Below are 19,912 nucleotides of genomic sequence, written 5' to 3' on the forward strand. Positions count from 1 at the left end.
ACTACTGTTCTCACAACCGCTTTGCGGGGAAGGCCAAACTCTCAGATTCGCATCGTGGGGAGAGAGGGATGGCCCATGTCTTGAGACGAATCAAACTTGGAGAAGTTGATCTGCCCCCAAGTCCGGAGTAGGTGCCGTTCAAAGTGTGTGCTGGTGGTGGTGGCGGTGGTGGTGGTGGGCCGAGGTTGGACGCGGTTCGAATGACTAAAGTACTAAGGTTTGCATCTATTTCGTCAACTTGCGTGCGTTGCGTTCTTGTTTGGGCCTGCAGCTGAGACGATGGGTCCCCGTATTTAATGCTACCGCACCAACATGACTGCTTTGGAAAAGGATAGGCACAGATTGCCAAGACGAAGCTCGGCCGAATTGATCATCTCTGTGATCTTCTTGTGTGTCTGCTGTGAAATCTGAACTCACTCACTCACACCCCTCCTTCCTCACTTTAGCCGTTCATCTCATTTATCTTCACACGCCATCTCACTCACACCATAGCAAACTTACATACTCTCACACTCAAAAATGCCTCTCTCATCACAAGCAGTCAACGAAATCAAAGGCATCGTAGACAATGCCGTCACAACCTCCCCCACCGGCATCCCCGGAACAACCGTAGTGGTCATCGACCGCACCGGCACCGAACAATTCGCCCATGCCGCCGGCACCCGGGGCGTCGACTCTTCGGAGCCCATGACCCTGGACAGCGTGTACTGGATCGCCTCGTGCACGAAAATGGTGGTCGGCATCGCGTGCATGCAGCTCGTCGAGAAGGGCCAGCTGAGCCTCGACGACGCGGACCACCTGGAGAAGCTCTGCCCGGAGCTGGCCGACATAAAGGTCCTGACGCCCGAGGGCAAGCTCGTTGACAAGAAGCGCGGCATCACGCTCCGCATGCTGCTGACGCACACGGCTGGGTTCGGGTATACTTTCTTCAGCGAGCGGCTGCGCGATTGGAGTCTGCCGGCGGGGATTGATGAGTTCTCGGGGAGTGTGAGGGATATGGTGCAGCCTTTGTTGTTCCAGCCGGGTGAAGGCTGGGAGTATGGCGTAAGTGAAGTAACAACTGTTGAGACGATGGCCTCTAACTCGAAATTGTAGGTCGGCATTGACTGGGCTGGCATCGCCCTGGAGCGGGCCACGAACATGAGTCTGAATGACTACATCCAGGCCAACATCTGCCAGCCTTTGGGCCTCAAGAACGTCAACATGATCCCGACGCCCTCGATGAAGGCGCAGTTGGCGTACATGCACTACAAGCGGCCCGACGGCAAGTTGGTCCACAGAGACCACCCTCTCCATCGCCCGTTGATCGTGCAGTCAGAGGAGGAGATCCGCGCCTGCTTCAACAGCGGCGGCGCCGGCATTTTCGCAAAGCCTCAAGAATACACCCGTATGTACTTTGTCCCTCTTTGCTCATGCTCAACTGTTGGATGACTAGCTAAAGATCTTCGTAGGCATCCTGGCAGTCTTCCTCAACGACGGAACCTGTCCCATCACAAAAGCCCAAATTCTCAAAAAGGAGACGGTAGACGAAATGTTCTCCAACCAAGTCTCAAAGTTCCCAGACTTTGCCCGGCAGGGCGTTCAGGCTGCGAAACCGGAGCTGACCAACGGGATCCCGGAGCTCTACCCGATCCCGGGCAACCCGCCGCAGGGCTGGGGCCTGACGTTCATGATCACGGGCGGGCCGACGGGGCGCTCGAGCGGGACGGCGTGGTGGGCTGGGCTGCCGAACCTGTTCTGGTGGTGCGACCGGGAGAACGGGGTGGCCGGGATCGTGTGCTCGCAGATTCTGCCGTTTGGCGACGCTTCGGTCATGGGGCTCTGGGCGCAGGTTGAGGCTGCTGTGTATAAGGGGCTGAGTGCGTGATGTCTATGATGATGAACGATTCTCAGGATCTCATTTTGAACACTGTGTTTTCGCGGGTTCGTGTCGTTTTCCTACTGATGAGGCTTGTTTCTCGTCGGAATTTTCGGAAACAGATTTCCATGTATGGACGATTTCCTATTGGCCCCCTTTCATCAGAATGAAGCTAGTAATATGTGAGAAGGTCTTGAACCAATTCCATTGCCAGAGACTCAGTGCATGAGGGATGTCCAGCTCGCCATTGGTTTACCCAGGTGCCTAGGTAGGATGCAACTGCAAGACGACCTCAAAGTGGGCTGATTTTCCCAAAAGGAACGTCCTGACGGTTGAAGAATGCAGCCAACAACATGGTAAGCTTCAAGAACGTCTTACCAAACCGTTGGATCCCTTGAACCTGTGCCTCGTAAGGTTCACCGAAAGCAATGGAATCCGGGGTTGACAGCTCTCGCTTCCGGAGGATGGGGAAGCCCCCTCCCATTCTTTTCCCCGGATCCCATCCCAACCCTGGTTCCCCCAGACCAGCCAACACCGGACTTGGCAACCGGCACACACCAGAGACGGAATCTCCTCGCAGAAGAAGAAGAGGATCTGCGGGGGGAAACATGAACCAACTGGCAAACTCACCGCATGCACCCCGCTTTCTTTTCCCTTGCTGACGCAGGCAACGCTAGAGTCTAAGAAAAGGTGAGAGAAGGGGAAAAAACGCGGGGTTTTGGCGACAGGGACCTCCCCGTGACGACGTCGTTTCGGATGGCCGGGGGATTTGACTGGTCACGAGTTTTGGAACTAGCGGGGATTTTTCTTTGTTGGGGCCTTGAGGGGGGCAAAAAGAAACTGGAGACAACTGGAGGACCACACCCACCCCTTCTTTTTCAGCTTCGATTGTCTCGAATCTCCGCCTCACAACCTGGCTCAACCTCCACATTGAAATCTCATCTCACCTCACCTTGACACATACCCACCGAGCAGTGTGAGAAGCATCACGATAACCGACGATACGCGAATGCGATGAGGCGGCAGAATAGCAGCTGCGACCAATGTCGCAAGGGCAAGAGGGCCTGCGACGCGGGCGCCCTCAAGGATATCCAGCTGTGTCTGGATGCAGACCTTCAATGGGAGGTTGGTAGGTAGCACAGAGTGAATTGAGCAATGAGACAACGAAACACTCTGTCTTCAACCCCGGGACTAATTTCTTGATGAACAGACTGGCAGAGCATGAAGGGGCCGTGCTCAAACTGTTCAAAGACGCGCAAGTCGTGCACATTCAACTGGGCCCGGTCACAGCAGGCCCAGCTCCGGGTCCGAAGGCAGTCCGCCGAGAAGACCGCTGCTGCTGCCGCTGCCGGCTCCGCCTCCGCTTCCGCCGCGCCGAGTCGGAAGAGGGTCAAGTCAACTCACTGCAAGAAGGTCAACAACGACAGCAGCAACAGCAACAAAGCCTCTGTATCGCCAGTATCCCAAGGTCCATCAGGTCTGAGTGAGGCCCAACTCGCCGAGCTTCAGTCACTCATCCCGGATCATGTCGCATCATTCACCCACGAGACGCCAAGCTCACATGCCTTTGGCGGAGCAGCAGCAGCAGCAGCAGTAGCAAACGACTTTGGATTTCCCCAAAACCTATTCACGCTATCCCCCGCCGACGAGCACCTCACCTTCGACCCATCCGCCGACGACGCCGCCTCGCTCCTCTTCCCGGGCCCCTCATCCCTCTCAGCGCCCAGCTGTCTCTCAGATGAGTTGCCAGGCTTCGACGACGCCGATCTCGTCTCCATGCACGGCGCCTCGACCATCAGTCTCAGTCCGGACTCGACTTGTTCAACCATGGGCATCGACCCGAATGCCCGCAAGAGGGCGTGGCAGCAGGCGCACGCCATGAACTATGCGCCACCTGGCGGTGCTGGGATCTCAGAGTACTCGGCCACGCAGGCGATGATTGCGCGGACGAATCAGACGCTCATGACGGATAACCTTATGAAGCTGTACCACGACGTCATGGAGGGCGCGCTCTCGTGCTGGCTGGTGGAGCAGAACTGTCCCTACATCCTAACCCCCACACAGCTGGAGCGCTCGAGTCTCGGCGACGCGCGAGGTCACGACCCGACGCAGATTCATCTCAATCTGCCCAACAGGATTTACCGCCGCGTCTTCAAGCTAGATAAATCCCTCGCCTCGCTGGGTCTGAAACCGCTCAGCGTATCCGAAGACCGAAAGGCCACGAAAGCGCTACATCTCGCCATCATGGCATTCACGGCGCAGTGGGCACAGGGAAGTCAACGGAGTCAAGCGCGGTACCAGAAGCCAAACGGCTTTGGGGACTCGTCCGTGCCGGGGACCGAACAGGAATTCGACACGGCGCTGCAGATATCATTTTGGAACCAGGCGCAGCGGTGTCTGGACGACTGTGCGGGCGTGGATTCGTTCAAGGTGGCCATGGCGGAGCTCCTTTTTGGCCTTACGCAGAAGAACCATGAGAGCGCGGAGGGGGTCGGGTGGGAGTTTAGCGAAGGGATGGTTGGTCAGAGTCAGCTGGGGTACGATTACACCAACGGAGACGGGAACGACTGGGAGACGCCGGGGACAAAGGAAAAGGTGCAGACGGCGCTGGACGAGGAAGGGTACTCGCTCTACGTCGAGCGCGGCGCCCGGCGCCTGCACGTTCTCAAGCGCAGGTCTGAAAACTTTGAGAGGAGGAAGAAAGTAAAAGCGCGTGGGACCGCCAACGCGAGGACCGAATCAGGATGGGCTGTCGGTGGCGGAGAAGATGCTCACGGCGAAGAAAAAGCGACGATGAAGATGCTCTTTTGGCTCGCCATCATGTTCGACACCCTATCCTCCGCCATCTCCGACAGACCGCCCGTCGTCTCAGACGAAGACAGCCGCGAGACAGCAACAGCAAAGAAGCAAGACTCACCGCCCTGCAAAGACGAAGACGACGACACCATCCCGGTAGCGTTCTCTTCCCCAGAAAGCTGGAACGACCAATTCATCATCAAACGCAACCAAAAACTCGCCCCCCTACGCTGGCCCTGCCCCACCGACACATTCGAGCGCGAACTCCGCGACGCAGCCCCCGTTAAAGTCCTCCTCTTCCGCAAAATCACACGCATCCAAGCCCTCTCGTCCCGCGGCTCCGCGTCCCCAAAGTCCATCGAGGACGCAATCCAAGACGGGCTGGCGGTCTACCGCCACTGGAACATGATGTACGGCCCCCTGTTCCGGGACTGCATCGAGCACCACGACGCGATCCCCTCCAAGATCCAGAGCTGGTACATTTGTCTGCTGGGTCACTGGCTTCTCGCGGCGATGATGATGGCGGATTGCATCGCGCTCGTGGATGAGCAGGGCCTGGGCAGCGCGACAAGGGCCGCGGAGAGGGTGGCGAGCGGGTTGGTCGGGGATTTGAGGAGGGCGAGCGTGCGGGAGGTGTCGGATCTCGCGAGGGCGGCTACGCCGCAGCATGACGTGGGCGGGTTGGGTGTGTTGTTGAATTTTCATCCGGCCGTGAAGGAGGGGGCTTTGCTTACGGAGCCGTGGACTATGGTGTTGATTCGGTCGTTTGCAATGGCGGGGACGTTGTTGCTTGAGGAGGCGGGTGGTGGTGGTGGGTTAGGTGTTGGGGATGAGGTTGTGGCGGAGGCGTTGGATCGGTGTGAGGATTGTGTCAAGGCGTTGTGGTATTTGGGGCGTAAGTCGACTTTGTCGAGGCAGGTTGCTGGGATTCTGGGCGGTGGCTTGCTGGCGGAGCGGGCGAAGGGGTTGAGTGTTGAGGGCATGGTCGGGAGTCAGGATTCTTGGAATGTTTTTGGGCCTGTTGAGATTTTGTGATTTGAGCGGCCTTGGGGGTCCAGGGACGGGCCTTGGGTAATGCAAAAGGTGATTAAAAGGAGAGATAGAGTGTATGTATGTCGAGTTGTGCCGACAACTCAACAGTTAATGACGAAGCGACTGGAATACGATGTCACGATCATGGGCCATGTTCCGTTCATGGAGCACACAGCTGTCCCCCCCGTCAATGATGCATGAACCTGATGACTGCCACTCCAACAGTTACCTGATATGGTTGATGCCATGACAGAAACGAAGAGGTCCTGAATACCAGGCTAGAGATCCCTCATCAGCCTTACCAGGAAGATAAACCCCGATCACCTACCGGAGACTCGGTAGATACGTATACCGGACCCGCTCCGTGCCGGGATAAAGGTACGTCACTCATCCCTCAAACCCCGAAACCCCGCATCCGACCGCCGATAAGCAACCCCACCCGCCATCAACCTCCGTTCTCTCCCCCGGAGGACCTCGTTCCTCATCTCACCGACAACAAGACAAGCCTCACAAAACCATCAAAACTCACTCAAACATCTCCGACACGATTTCTACAAACCACACTCCTCACAGCCCCCACCCCAAGAAAATGGCGCCCTCCTTCCATATCACATCCGCAAACCCAACCCTCCACTGGTCAAGCAAAACCCCTTCCCTCCTCACCGTTCCCCAAAACCAGCCCGTAACCTTTGACCTCCACGACTCCTCCGGCGGCCAAATCACCCCCTCCACAACACCAACCTCCCTCGCGACCCTAAACCTCGCAACCTTTGACCCGATCCACGGCCCCGTCGCCATCACCGCCGCACACCCAGGCTCCGTCCTCGAAATCGAATTCCTCTCCCTCAAACCCTCTACGGGCTGGGGCTGGACCGCAATCCTCCCCGGCTTTGGACTCCTCGCAGACGACTTTCCAAATCATGTCATTAAGCACTTCCACTGGGACGAGGACGCGACGCACATTGTATTTAAACCAGGCATCAAGATCCCGCTGCGTCCGTTTCTGGGGATAGCGGGCGTGGCGCCAGCTGAAGCAGGTCCGTTCCCGACGATTCCGCCGCTGGAGACGGGCGGGAATATAGATTGCAGACACATCACGGCCGGAACGAGACTCTACCTCCCCATCCGCGTCCCGGGGGCGAATTTCTCATGTGGGGATGGGCATGCCGCGCAAGGAGACGGGGAAGTGTGCGGCACGGCGATCGAGACGCCGATGAAAGCTACATTGCGGTTTACGGTCCGGGAGGATATGCCGTATGTGACGAGTCCGCACTATGACACACGCGGGTCGGTGCATGCTCGCGGCCATAAGGGGGAGGATGAGGGTGGCGTGTATGCGGTGCTGGGGATTGATTCTGATTTGTTGGAGGCGAGTAGGAAGGCGTTGAGGAGTTTGATTGCGTATCTTGTCGCGGAGAGGGGGCTTGAGAGGGAGGAGGCGTATATGCTGTGCAGCATTGCGGCTGATTTGAAGATTGCGGAGATCGTGGATATGCCGAATTTTGCGGTGTCTGCGAGTATTCATTATTCTATATTTGAGGATGAGTCTTGAATCTATCAAGATATTTTTACATGAAGATTCCGGCGACGATATCCCTCTCCCCCATACACTCATCGTTCATGGAAGACTCATACTTCGTCATCATCCAAGCGCGCTTTCCTTTCGAAAGACCCTGCCGAAGCCCTCTTTGAACTCCTTCTGACGCCCATGTAATTAAACGCTGGATCGCCCATGACACCAACCGTATAGTGCCTCGTCTGGTCGCACTCCCTCCTGAACCACCCCAACCGGAGGTCCAAACCGTGCATATGCCCGTGTACCTCATCCGACGACATCATCTCAGATCCAGGCGGCAGATGAGTCGCCACGTTGGAGTTCTGGAGCAAGCTGGCTGCCGAGGCGATGCTGTGGAACCCGTCCGGCGCGAGGCCCCTCGCATCCATATCCAGCAGCCAGCTATCCCCGCCGCCGCAGCACCGGATCAAAGCCGACACCAGCGCCCAGATGTTGAATAGGATGACAGCCCCCAGAATACCTACCACAACATACGTGATGGTCGGGTTCTGTACGAGCCGTCGGCGGCCATTATCATATACGGTCGCCTCCACAACCGGGGCCGGTGCGGGTCCATTTTCGGCGGTGATGAATTTACGGTTCATGACGTTGGCGAGTTGCGCCGAGCTGAGGGCGTAGTTGTGATATATGTCCTGCATCACGTCCGCCTGCTGTCCCTCATCTCCGAATGCCGACATGTCCAGCGTCCCATACGGCTTGATCAGTGGTCGGAAGGGACCCTCCACCCCCTTGAACTGATCTCCTGTGCCGCCGAGGTCGACTTCTGGGTACATGGCAAACCAAGTGTTCAGATCAAGCGTGGGGTCCAGGGGCCTCATGGAGGCCATGTCTGGCCGTGGGGGGTTCTCCGGGTCGATGGCGAGACGACCGTCGGAGAAGATCAGATTCGTTTCCGCGTCGACTTCGACCCAAGAGTATTTACACGTCCAAACGGCGACAAAGGAGAAGTTGTTTTGAGCCGGGTCAAACGCTCCCCAAACATAGGTAGGGTACAAAGCCGTCGTCAAATTTGAGTGCGCCAGCTGGCTCTCGAGCATGCAGCCGTCCACGACTGGGTTCGCTTGCGTCTGAAGCATGCCTGAAAAGTATATGCTTCCCAGCGGATCAGCCGGGTCAGTTATACCGAGGTCGATGTCTTTTTTGATCCTTCTAGGTTTGCCGTTTCCAGGATCGCAAAAGGTGACAACTACGGCGGCGTAATACGCTGCTGTTCCGTTTGTCGTGGTCGTGTTATAATGGCTGATGTCGTACGTATCCTCGCTGAGCTGGGTGCACTGAGACTCGACCTTGGTCGCTGGTGTTGTGATTGCAACCGAAAGGTTCTTGGATGGGTCGAGGGTGTCGATGCTTTCGAAATCATGGAACAAGAGATTGTCGAACGTGTTTTCCGGATAAGTCAAAGAGCCTTCCTCCCGACGGGTCCAAAGACCATTGAACATTTCTTGTTTCGCTGTATAGTCAAGCTCGTACCCAACGTTGTCTCGTATTTGAAACCAAGTCTTTTGTTGGAATTGAGTTGGTGTCGACCCGGGTATGATTTCGACTGTAAAGATAATGGAGATAAGGGAAGTGAGTATCCCGCACACGAGGGCCAGGCTTTGAGAGACCGTGACAGACCAGAGACGGTAACGGAAAGAGTAGTACAGCGCGCGTAGTCCCAGCATATCCAACAGAGAGCGGTCAAGGTCGCAAGAGTTACACGCGGCTCTAGAGAGATGGTAGAGAGTCGCGAGGTCACGATATGACCAATCGCAAGAGCTGATGTAGAGGGATACTCCGAGTGCTATGGTAGCTGGGAAGGAAGTCCACATTAGGTGTAAATAACCGTCTCCATCAATGGTTGCAAGCCCATCCGATGTCTCGGAATGTCGGAGGGTAACAATGAGACTGCTCGCAAGCAGTATGGTGAAGATGCAGAATACTACGCGTGATGTCGTTTTCAAAACCAGGGGCGTAAAGGCGCCACTTTTCCAGTCCGGCAATGGGCCTTTGATTTCTGCAGCCCGGTTTGTGATGTCGGGATGATTACTGAGAAACATTGAATTTCCGAGGAGCGTTGCCGGATCGCGGTGCCAGACCGAGGTGTCGTGATGATAACGCCAAAGCAGAAACGCAGTGATGCCGGCGTTGAAAATGAAGAGCGCAATCATCGCTAGGCAAATCTTGGGGTTTATGGTGAGACGAACGATACGCTGCAGCGATGTACCACTTCCACCGGAGCTTTGCTTCTGTCGAAGGTGGTAGTGGCTAGCGAATGGTCCAAGCCTTCGTGTAATGTTCTGGGATGAATCTTGCAACATGTCGGTCGTCACAACCTCTGGGAACTCGGTAGTCGCGTGACCCCTGAACCTCAGATCAACACTGAGCGGACCAGTCCACCCTGAAACTGTATCCGCGTGCCAGATGTCCTTGGGCGGGAGTGAGTTGTTGAACATTGTCATGATGTTTGGCGTGGACAAAGGTCGTCGCTCATCATAGACTGCCATCACTGTCGGCTTCAGTCCATCGTCGGTGACCTGCACTTTCGACAACCAAGCGTGAGGCTCGCAGATTACAGCGGCTGGTGGATGTAGATACTCAGACGAGTTATCGCTCTGTAGCTTGAATACCCCATTGTAGTATAGGAAAGCCGGGGCTTGTAAAGGTAATCCGGAACAGGGTCGGGCGACTTTTGAGTCCGTTTGCAAGCCCCAGAATGTGGCATTCAGTCTCGGAGAGGGCCAGGCGTCGAAATGCGGGACGATGAATGGTTCTTCGCAACCATCAAACTGAAGCTCCACGGTAAAGTTCATATATAAGCCCCTGCCCTGATAGTTGGCGATGTTGTGCTGTTCCAAGATTGCGTAGGAGTTCAACTTGACGCATTGGGTTCCTAGGAAAAGCCCATCTACGGTGGCCGCTACTGGGTTGGCGACAGTTCCTCGACTGAAATTACTCCCGGTGTAAAACGTTTGAAACGCAAAACCTTCCGCCACCCCATATGGATAGTCGACGTTGAAGTCGTATTGTGCCCTTGCCCTGTAGTAGACGCTCGCGTCCGGCGTGTATGTAGTTTCTGGTGTCACCGAATCAAAGGTGTCTTGTAAAAGGACGTCGATAGGGCGTGTAACTTGGAGTTCCGTGAGGCTGTACAATCCAGGGGCAAGGATGATTTGGGCCTTGAGCAAGGCAGAAATGGAAGCCACCAGGAAAACAAGATAATGCCTCCGACGAAATGACCGGGAGAAAACAAGAGGTAAAAGCATCGTGGTGTAGTCGAGTGCTAGATCACTTTCTCCGAGCGAGGGACCTGACCGTAGAGATATCCAAGGCATATTCATCATAGCTTGCAGCTCAACTCTAGCCCAGAAAATGGTCAAAATCGTGAGGACTGGACGGTAAAACGTTAGACAGTCGAACGGGTTTTATTCTCCAGATTAAGAGTCGAAGATACGGCGCACTACTTACATGCAGTCGGCCCAAATCGCCACACATAAGTATGCAATAGACTCTGACGACTCTCGAAAAGCCCACTGTTGTTGGCTGAGTACCACAGCATGACAGCCAGCGCCACGGCAAGGAAGAGGAAGAGGCTGGCAAATATTGCTAGCACAAGTGTACGTAGCCAAGTCGGGCGCCATGAAGCTGCCACGCATCCTTTGTGATTGCTCTCCTCATCGATACCAGCGACTTTAACATTCTCAGTAGCCTTTAAAAAGCCATTACTAGCATTGGAATCTGTGTAGGAGGTGCTGATCTGTGATTTCGAGGAGGGCTTGATGGATCGAGAGGTGTTTGAAAATTCGGACTCTGCGTTTGCAATGAGGTTTGTCTCTTGGCGAGGCTTCCATATGTCATTATTTATGTCATTATTGCTGGCCGTACCATTTGATGTCTCAACGTAAATGGGTTCGTAGCTGAGGGTCTTTGGCGAGATAGGTTTCCGACGGATGGTGTATGGCTTCTGGCTTTTCTTCCAGTGCCCTTGCGGAATATCGTCGCGGTACTCCATTCTTCTCATAACTCTTCGATACCAATGCCGACCTCTGTTGTCGCAAAGCCAATGAATCCTGCAGAGGCCGAAAGAAATGAGAAACCGTCTACCGCGGAAAGTAGCTGCGTCTCGGGGCGGATTGACTGGTTGTCGCCATTTTGTATGTATGAGCCATACGGCTCAGTGCCGCGGGACTGCAGGACCAAGCCGTGGATCCATTGGCCTAACATGGAGAACGCCTCGAGATCTTCAATCCTCCACCTGAGGTCGTAATAATGCAACACAGGCGGGGGTTAAGCGCCGATGCAGGTGGGAGGCTCAGCAAGAGCACAAGAAGACCCACCACCCCACCAAACTGATGGACTCCTCGGAATAGAGCAGAAGGCGACTAAATGCTCGACGCGGTTAATCAAAAAATTCAGTAGGGGCAAACAGGCGCAGATATGGCTGGGTTGATTAGGCGGTCAGCCGCTTGTCGTTAATCAAAATGAAGAGCGTGAGCTTGCTGGAGCGGACGCCGATGCGTCGATGGCCAACTACGGCCAGCTTGACGTGGCTTGATCATCGTGGATCTCCGCCTCCTTGTCGGAAGGATGCGTTTCGAATTCACTGTTGCATGATATGATTGAATGAATTGGGACTTTGGTGATTGGGGGCTGTGTTGGTTGTTGGAAGTTCAGAGTGGGAAGCTGCATGTTGGTTGTTGGTTGAACTGCAACGTTCACTGCTTTGGTTTCCAGGTTCCTGAAAATATCGAGGCCGATTGCGACCCACTTCCGAGCCGATGGGTGGATCCAACGGAAGCCGAAAAGCAGTATCTCGAATGTTGGAATTCGGAAGGTACGGAGGTTACCCCGCAGAGCAGTTTCCGAGAGCGCCGCATTCCAGAGTATCGATTACTGTCGCAAAACTTGGAAAGCCGAGGCCACCCCAGTCTGCACAATCAACGGGCTTTTCTTGCCGTGTAAGGTAATGAAGACCCGACGGACCTCTCGGCCTAGAAGGCCGTCTCGGCTGCTAAAGAGCGCCGAGTCCGGGGCGATCGGCTAAAGACTGCATCTTCCTTTCGGGTTACCTTGCCAATCAGCAGATCTTTCTGTCTGTCATATAAGCTGATTGCCGAGAGGAGTCACACCGTCACAGTAGAATAGCGTCAACCTTCGTGCTCTTCACGGCTCTAACGGTTGGGGAAAGACTCGAACATGTGGTAGTACCTCAAGTATGTACATGCCTAAGGTACCTTACCTTACTTATTAGTAGGTCGCTTTTCAAAACCACGGAAACGCAATAGGACCAGCAATAAATGCCGAAGACCGTGTGTAGCTGGGCAAATTTGAGCACGAATAGAACTGAAGGGAAGACGTAAAGAGATATAAGACAGACTGTGGCCCGTCTACTCTGGCCGCAACTGCCGTCCATCTCAATCTTCAGTACATCACACTCGCCAAACATGACATGCGAAGAAACCCTCCCCGAAAGATGGGTCGCAGCCTGGTCCAGCAACGACCCGGCCGCTTTCGCGCAGCTCTTTGCGCCGAACGGCGTCTACATTGACCACGGCTCACAACTCCACGTGACCCGGATGGACAACCACCATCGGGTCTGGCGCAACGCCGTTCCCGACTTTAAGGCGGTGCTGGACCCGTCTACGCCCATTTGGTGGGCCAAGAACGACGGGGTTGATGGAAAAACGAGGACGACTTGTGTGTTTAGGTCTCTGATGAACGGGACGTTTCTGGGATCGTTGCCTAGGAAGGCGGCGACGGGGGCGGAGTGGTGTTTTGTGGCGATGGTTTGTATGGAGATTGAGGATGGATTGATTTTGAAGCTGGATGAGTTTTATCGGGATAGCTTTGAGAGGGGTGTTCCGGTGGATCAGTTTCTTCGGGATGCGTAAAGAATGGAACGTCTTTGTCTTGATGCTTCTTCTGTGGATCTCTCCACCATCCACAATTTTGCAATACCTAATTGAGTTCCATAACTTGTGTCAATAGTGTCGAGGTTGCAAGTCGTCTTGTGCCGCAAAGTACGCAAATGCAATCTCGCTCACCGACTCACTCGATGCCTAGATGTGCAGCCATCACCAGGTCTGGTCCGATCAAGAAGTCTCGATTCTCTTCCATTGGTTTCTCAAAGAAGAGCAGCAGAGTGGATTAGTGGATTGAGCCTAGACCGTTGCGGTGATTGAGGCCGGAAACAGACAGCGCCAGGACCAAATTAGGAGTGGACCAGCGGCACAGCGGCAGTGGGCGGCTCGCTAGGCCCGCCAACCGACGGGGGTAGCGGCGCCATCCAACTTGGGACCGACGATAAGGACACGTGGAGCGCGATAAGACATGCTGTGGGGCCACGTTTAAATTTGTTCTTACCTCTGGCTGGTAGGTACGTACTGTCTCCTGTCCACCACCAGGGAACCCCAACACTTCCAATTGAACGGGCACACAAACCACCGGCTTTCCCTCTCCGTCCCTCGTCTCTCTGGTTCCTCCTCCCGCAAGAATTGTGGCCACTTGTTCAGTGTCGTCTTGTCTTTATTATCCACTGCAACCTTGTTTAATTATCAAGCCTTGTCTCTTTGACAAACACCCGCTCGTCCCTTGCTTTCTCCCCCTCGTGGCACCAAGACATTCTCCTACAAACTTTCGTACGGATATTGAATAGCGTTTACTCGCAGCACACGCGCATTAATCGCAATCACCCACAACCAAAACATAATCAGACTCGAGTCACACTATCGCAGCACCGGAAACCAGGGCCCCAATACCAACCGCTGTCGCTTCAACGCTTTGCCCCTCCTCGCGTGAGAGTCTCGACTCTCCCCGGACCCCCCGGCCACCTGATCATCGCTCCCAGCCCCCCATCTCGCCCTCTTTCGCGCCCTCGTGGCCCGGGAAGTGGCACTCACAGAGTCGCAGCAACACCTCATCTTTTGCCCTCCGTTCGTCAATCGTCGTCAGTCACACCGCAACAACCGCTGCTGCGCGAGTATCCGCCTCCAAACAGCACACTACTGCACCTACGCTCTCCAGAGTCCAGACTTCCCACCTCTCTACTTTTCTTTCGCCCTCTTTTACCCTGCATTTCTGCAGCAAAGAGAACCACGTCAGGTCTCACCGCTACGTCAACGGCATCGAAAAACCTGCAGCCCATCATGTTCGCCTTCCTTCACACCCTGCTCGAGTTCAACTCCCACGTCACGCTATTCCAGCGTATGATGTTCCTGTTCTCCTTCTGCCTCTCTGGCATCATTCTCGCGGTCCAGGCGTCGCAGGCTGGGGAACCGGATCATTTGCGCATTCGCTGGACGCGCTTGACGGAACAGAGTCGGTGAGTTCATGTCTCTTTGCTTTTGGTCTCTGTCTTTCTCTCGTCTACGGATACTCCCTGCCATCGCCGTCTTGTCAACGAGGCGGCATAGTTCCAGACATCTATCTGAACTCCCTTCCGTCTGAACTATGAATGATGAGCGTCAAACTCAATCAAACCCTCCAATCCATCCCTCCCTGACTTTCGCCTCCTTGCTTGCTTGCTTCTTCTTCCCGTCTACTCTTTGCACCTATCGTTTCAATGCGCATTGCAAAATCTCCCCTCTCCCTTGTCTCTTTGACTTTCAAACTTCCGTGCGCAGGAAACCCGGCAGGCGGCAAGCGCCAATCTGCATCTGCAAGGCTTGCCCAAGGGCCCCAAGGACCCCCCAAAATCCCACCATCAGCGCCACCTGGTTCTTCCATGCGACAAGGTTTCAAAGAAGAAAATCCCCGCAATTTAATCATTTCCCTTTTATTTTTGGGGACAAAGATCCAACACCTTACACCACAAACTCATTGAACGGACGGTTCCACGAATCCACGGACGATCGCAAACGCGCTAGCTCCAAGGTTACCTTAACTTGTTTTGCCCGTCCACATTTCATTTTTCCAAGGCAGCTGAGGGTGGGGGTGGTACCGTGGTAGTACCACAGCGGTCCAGCCCATTCATCTAGCACCCACCTCAACCTTTTTATAAGACCAACGCCATGGAACCACACCAAACCATACGTTCGTGACCTCTTTTCTTGTTGCTGACCTGTCCCCATTCGCAGTCCCTACTGGTACACCTTCTACGTCACCCAAGTCTTCCTCTTCGTCACCGGCGCCTATCCCATGCTCTACGACAAGATGACAATGTACATTGGCAGCGGCTACGAGGAGCAGATCCTCAACATCATCTGGGTCGGTCTGCTCAGCGTCGAGGCCCTCATGGTTGCTGGCGTCGCTGGTGTCGCGATTACGCGCAAGTTCAAGGGTGCGCCGAAGCAGAAGACGAACTGAGGCCGCATTACGGATACTGCGAGATTCTATACCCTTATCTTTTTGTTGCTGCTGTCTATATTCGAGATCTATCTATCCCTCCTACCAGTGGGGACGAAGAACATATACCTTTTGGGCGAAAGATATCGCGCCTGCATATATTGCATCTATGGAGTCGGGGGCTGTTTTGAATATACCATTTTATCGCATTGCGCTCGCTTGCCATCCAAGTGTGCCATCCCGAGTGACCGACGGTCATCATCCTACCTACGAAGAACGATGAATCGATTCGAAAGACAACCAGATCCAAGAACGAAAGACTAGACAGACGGGCAACGAGACCCAAACATACAAACACCACTACCAGCGAGCGAAGAATCCAGCCTCGAATTACTACAAGATACCCACGACTTATCCCACATCACACCCCAAGGGAAGGTCATGAAAGAACGATTGAACGACGATACGAGAGCCTGAGGCGCGAGAGCTCCAGGCAACGAAACGAAGATACAGGATGGGCTTCAACTATGGACCACCACCCGGCCGCAAACATGGAAACATTTAGCCGCCAAAGGGATTCAGGCACGAGCTCACTTCGGGAGGGAGGCTAAGTGATGGAGGAGCAGCACCTCGACTTCACAGGCAGCCGCAGCACGGCAACGGGCCCGGCTAAGTGCCCGAGTCGAACGGATTCACAAGGGATGGGGAAAGATGCGCCCCGCGGCTATCGGCCACGAGAGTTTCGTGGGGTCACATCAATGCCAACCAACATCGGTGGTATTGGTGTTGTAAGCAAGCTCTGTCAATATGGAGAAGAGGATTGGAGAGCGATGTCGCCGAGACTCGACTATCGAGCGGACACCTACGGTAGCTCGCTGATTCAGCATCTTCTACCTCAAGTTAGTTGAGAATACTACCAGAATACAAACTGTGACCATTCACCTCAGAAATCCGAGATCGGCGAATGTGTTCTATACGTGACCGCAGACCACGTGACATGCACTTGCGCATTTGCGACTTTCCTCTCAGCGTGCGAGAGAGATGTCCTTTGGGGAGGACTAAATTGCTGTGAAGTGAGATCCTTGAACCTGGCGACCATACAGAACATGTTGAACGAGGCTTGCAAGGCAAGGGGTTGCCGGATTTCGCATTAGCGGGATCCTCCAAGGGTTCAATGTGCAATGTGCTTCGAGGTGGCTGCTGTTAGCTAAGATCAGTGTGAGAGACGTCCTTTGGGTGAGTTAAAGTTGCAGTGAAAAGGCTACAATTGGCTTGCCATCCTCTCGCCCGAGTCAATTCTAGCCGCATTAGCGTATGTGATTTTGATAGGATGAGCTGACACACCGACTTATCCGACGCCGCTTCAGATTGGCTCGGAATGCGGCCAGGACGCACAATGGAAAGGTCAGCAGCTGGTCGTTTTTCCACTTCAGCTACGCTGGGCAGGGTTCTGAGATCTTGATAGGGCAGGTATGATGCGTCAGCCGAATGTTTGGGGAGAGAGCCTGGCGATTGATAGCCTTGGGGGGAGTTAAGAATGCTGTGAACACCACTTCGGTGCTGAAGGTCTGCGTAAGGTATGTGGAAAGTCTCAGAAACTCTGCACGTCTTACACACCACTTCACTCAACATGGAAAGGAAAGCCACCAGTTGGCATTCCTGGAGATGATTATCGAAGTTCACCATACCGTCTTTCACATTGTTTTGATCTTTTCGTCTTGATTTCAAGATCAACACAAGTTGCATAAGCGCATGATCTCGGCATCTTAAGCCTTCAAACTACTTCGTCAATGTATGAGGCCCAAGGGCATGAGACAGATTGATTATGAGGCCCTTTGGGCGAGTTAAGAATGCAGTGAAACAGGCTCATCCCCCGCAAACCTAAAAAATTCGGGCAACTACTGGCCAGAACCGACTGTAGGGATTCCGCTTACGGCTTACGCGGAGCTCTGTACGTGATACCAATACATGTGGCAAAGCATGAGGAAGGGACACCGTTGAAAATCTAAGCTTGATACACGCTTCAGGGTTTCCCGTCTCACTCGACTGACAGGTCTGTATCATCCCCCGATCTCGTTCACTTGACCTTATCGTCCGCGATCCATCGTGTTGCCCTCAACGCTGTGGATAGGAAAACTTGATTGTCCTTAGCTTGCCGGCTTGTAGTGACAAACGGTTGTTGACAACGACAAATACTTCCATGCTGTATCCCTGAATGGCAAAAGAATATAGGCGAGTTCTGAAGTTAAGCTCTTGTGCAGCATGCTCTTGGCTGAGTACTCTTCTTAATCCAACTTGCGCGATTTATCATGTGACCGGCACTTCCAAGGTCGGTATGGACACAGAGTCAGTCTGCTCGACGGGGCTTTCAATTGCATTGTACTATCCCGATTGACGAGATCGTAGTCGAAGGTAATCGGGATTCGCATTAGGCAGCAAATACCAGAATTCAATTCCGTTGGAGGTCTGCTTCGTCAATAGAAGCCTGGGAGTTGTGCCGGTGCGTTGTCCAGGCCTATCAGACCAGTTGAAACGCGAGAGCCAGGCACTGATTGATGTCCTTAGGCTGGTTAAAATCGCAGTGAATTAAGTGACTTGTAGAATAGAGGGAGAGAGCCGGGGAGGGGTGCAGCTGGAATGGATGGAAGACCTCGATGGTGCGAGGTCCAGGGGCCTATCATATTAGCTGGAACACGAGAGATAGGGACTAATTGATGTCCTTGAGGTGGGATAAAAACACAGTGCATGATTACCCAACAGAGGCAACAGAGGAGTGTAGCTGGAATGGACTAAAGGCTTCGGCAGGGCCTAATATAGTCTTGAATTCATTGCTCAATCGCAGCCGTTTGACTGTAAAGATGCACCGTATTCCCCCTCATCTTCACTGGCATTCGCTTCCCTATGGACGAAAGAAATATTTTCATCCTAGCCCCCCATAATAGCTTGGAGATGCGCAATAGTCAGCTCCTCGCTACCATTCTGTCTTGCCCTCTCGCTTTATGCACAGGTAAAGGTCCAGACTAAAGGAAAAGTTTGTTCTCTATGTATGCTCGAAGCTTCGACCTTGTTTCGTTACGGCCTCTCACTGAGTGTCGGTAGTGATGTCTAGGATCGAGGTCTAGCACACCGATAACGACCGAAAACTTCTACAGACATTTTTGCGAGGTAAGATGGAACACTCAACCTCGGCAATTATTGCTGCCTTAGTTCATGAGAAGACCGCGAGTTTGACAGTTGATACCCCACGACTTGGGGCTCATGCTTGACTTGCGATAAACCTCGACGCCGTGCGGGCGCAAGTTTGGCTAACGCGTTCTTGAATGCAACTAGGCCATAGTACCCTGTACGTGAAAGACGCGCCGTTTACGGCTCCGTGGAGGACAGCTGAATTTGTTAGTAACTTCACCACAATCCTCGGCAGTTTCCGAGTAAACTCGCTGAGTACACTGTTCGAGATATTTCTGATTTTGGTCGTCATGTTTCTGATTCGGATGAGTGAAGCTTTTTGCCATGCATTCAGCGCCCATTCCTTCATGGCCTAGGCAGAGGAACCATTCCTTTGGGGTGAGTTAAGAATGCAGTGAAGGCCTGCATTATGCACATCGACTCCCGCCTACCTACATTAGCGTCTGTCCTTGGGACGCACGGTGGGGTTCGCCTGACGTACATACATACCTACACGTGCAGTGACTTGCCAATGTGTGATACTCTTGGGAAGGCTTCTATGTCAGTCAAAGTACGGTACAATTCTTGGGTATATCCCATGGGAACCTTGCCATACGGTCGCGCGAGAATTCGAGGGTGATCTTTCGCAAAACTGTGTCCCAAATCACTTTCAAAAGGTAGGAGAAGCTTGACGTATGCATCCACGTACCACCCTATCTAAAGACCAGCTTAGTACGATAGGTATTCACCTCAGGTAGTTCCAGCCACTTCGTCTAGTCGCTTTAAAGAATCGACTCGTGGAGCGGAAAAGACTTGATGCGTGTACACTTCTAGATGACGGTGTCCTATGGGAGGCCTGCTTCGCTGACGGGAAGCCTTAAGCTTCGCCAATAGGCTGTCAGGGCCACGCTTAAGTGCTTGATGTACCAGAAAACGCATGAGCAAAGGCGTCCGTAAACACATCCTTAGTATGGGCTAAAAATGCAGTGAATGGAAAAAAGGGTGTTCAGGAGCCCGACAGCACACCCTCTTTTGTAACAACCCAACTTAAACCGGCATTACTGTATTACCACTTTCGTCGACCTCAGCCTCAGTCTCACTCATATCCTCCTTCGAATGGGGGGTTTCTCGCAGTGCTGAATTGAGGTCATGGCATCACCGGTTTGAGAACCAGATCCATTTGAATCAACAGCAGCAACGGCAATCTCACCATCAACGTCCTG

At 53.7% G+C, this 19,912-nt stretch overlaps 7 protein-coding genes across 7 annotated transcripts; 5 read left to right on the forward strand and 2 right to left on the reverse strand.

Moving 5' to 3' along the window:
* Positions 1 to 519: 519 nt before the first annotated feature.
* CPAR01_00213 (beta-lactamase) lies at positions 520 to 1,867 on the forward strand (the record flags this gene model as incomplete). Its single annotated transcript, XM_060484506.1, has 3 exons — positions 520 to 1,044; positions 1,096 to 1,387; positions 1,452 to 1,867. The coding sequence occupies 3 exons, from the start codon at positions 520 to 522 to the stop codon at positions 1,865 to 1,867; spliced, it is 1,233 nt and encodes a 410-aa protein (XP_060355363.1).
* Positions 1,868 to 2,872: 1,005 nt separating this feature from the next.
* CPAR01_00214 (C6 zinc finger domain-containing protein) lies at positions 2,873 to 5,689 on the forward strand (the record flags this gene model as incomplete). Its single annotated transcript, XM_060484507.1, has 2 exons — positions 2,873 to 2,987; positions 3,069 to 5,689. 2 exons carry the CDS (start codon positions 2,873 to 2,875, stop codon positions 5,687 to 5,689), a joined length of 2,736 nt encoding a protein of 911 aa, XP_060355364.1.
* On the reverse strand, positions 5,356 to 5,637 carry CPAR01_00215 (uncharacterized protein; the record flags this gene model as incomplete). Its single annotated transcript, XM_060484508.1, has 1 exon — positions 5,356 to 5,637. The coding sequence occupies one exon, from the start codon at positions 5,635 to 5,637 to the stop codon at positions 5,356 to 5,358; it is 282 nt and encodes a 93-aa protein (XP_060355365.1).
* Positions 5,690 to 6,275: 586 nt separating the features above from the next.
* On the forward strand, positions 6,276 to 7,238 carry CPAR01_00216 (formamidase; the record flags this gene model as incomplete). The annotated part of the gene is made up of 1 exon (XM_060484509.1): positions 6,276 to 7,238. One exon carries the CDS (start codon positions 6,276 to 6,278, stop codon positions 7,236 to 7,238), a length of 963 nt encoding a protein of 320 aa, XP_060355366.1.
* A 77-nt stretch (positions 7,239 to 7,315) lies between these two features.
* On the reverse strand, positions 7,316 to 11,253 carry CPAR01_00217 (uncharacterized protein; the record flags this gene model as incomplete). Its single annotated transcript, XM_060484510.1, has 2 exons — positions 7,316 to 10,632; positions 10,710 to 11,253. The coding sequence occupies 2 exons, from the start codon at positions 11,251 to 11,253 to the stop codon at positions 7,316 to 7,318; spliced, it is 3,861 nt and encodes a 1,286-aa protein (XP_060355367.1).
* Positions 11,254 to 12,685: 1,432 nt separating this feature from the next.
* CPAR01_00218 (uncharacterized protein) lies at positions 12,686 to 13,132 on the forward strand (the record flags this gene model as incomplete). The annotated part of the gene is made up of 1 exon (XM_060484511.1): positions 12,686 to 13,132. One exon carries the CDS (start codon positions 12,686 to 12,688, stop codon positions 13,130 to 13,132), a length of 447 nt encoding a protein of 148 aa, XP_060355368.1.
* Positions 13,133 to 14,386: 1,254 nt separating this feature from the next.
* CPAR01_00219 (uncharacterized protein) lies at positions 14,387 to 15,545 on the forward strand (the record flags this gene model as incomplete). Its single annotated transcript, XM_060484512.1, has 2 exons — positions 14,387 to 14,562; positions 15,317 to 15,545. The coding sequence occupies 2 exons, from the start codon at positions 14,387 to 14,389 to the stop codon at positions 15,543 to 15,545; spliced, it is 405 nt and encodes a 134-aa protein (XP_060355369.1).
* Positions 15,546 to 19,912: the final 4,367 nt, after the last annotated feature.

The sequence above is a fragment of the Colletotrichum paranaense genome (assembly GCF_030867605.1).
Source record: "Colletotrichum paranaense strain IMI 384185 chromosome Unknown Scaffold_1.1, whole genome shotgun sequence".
NCBI lineage: Eukaryota > Fungi > Ascomycota > Sordariomycetes > Glomerellales > Glomerellaceae > Colletotrichum > Colletotrichum paranaense.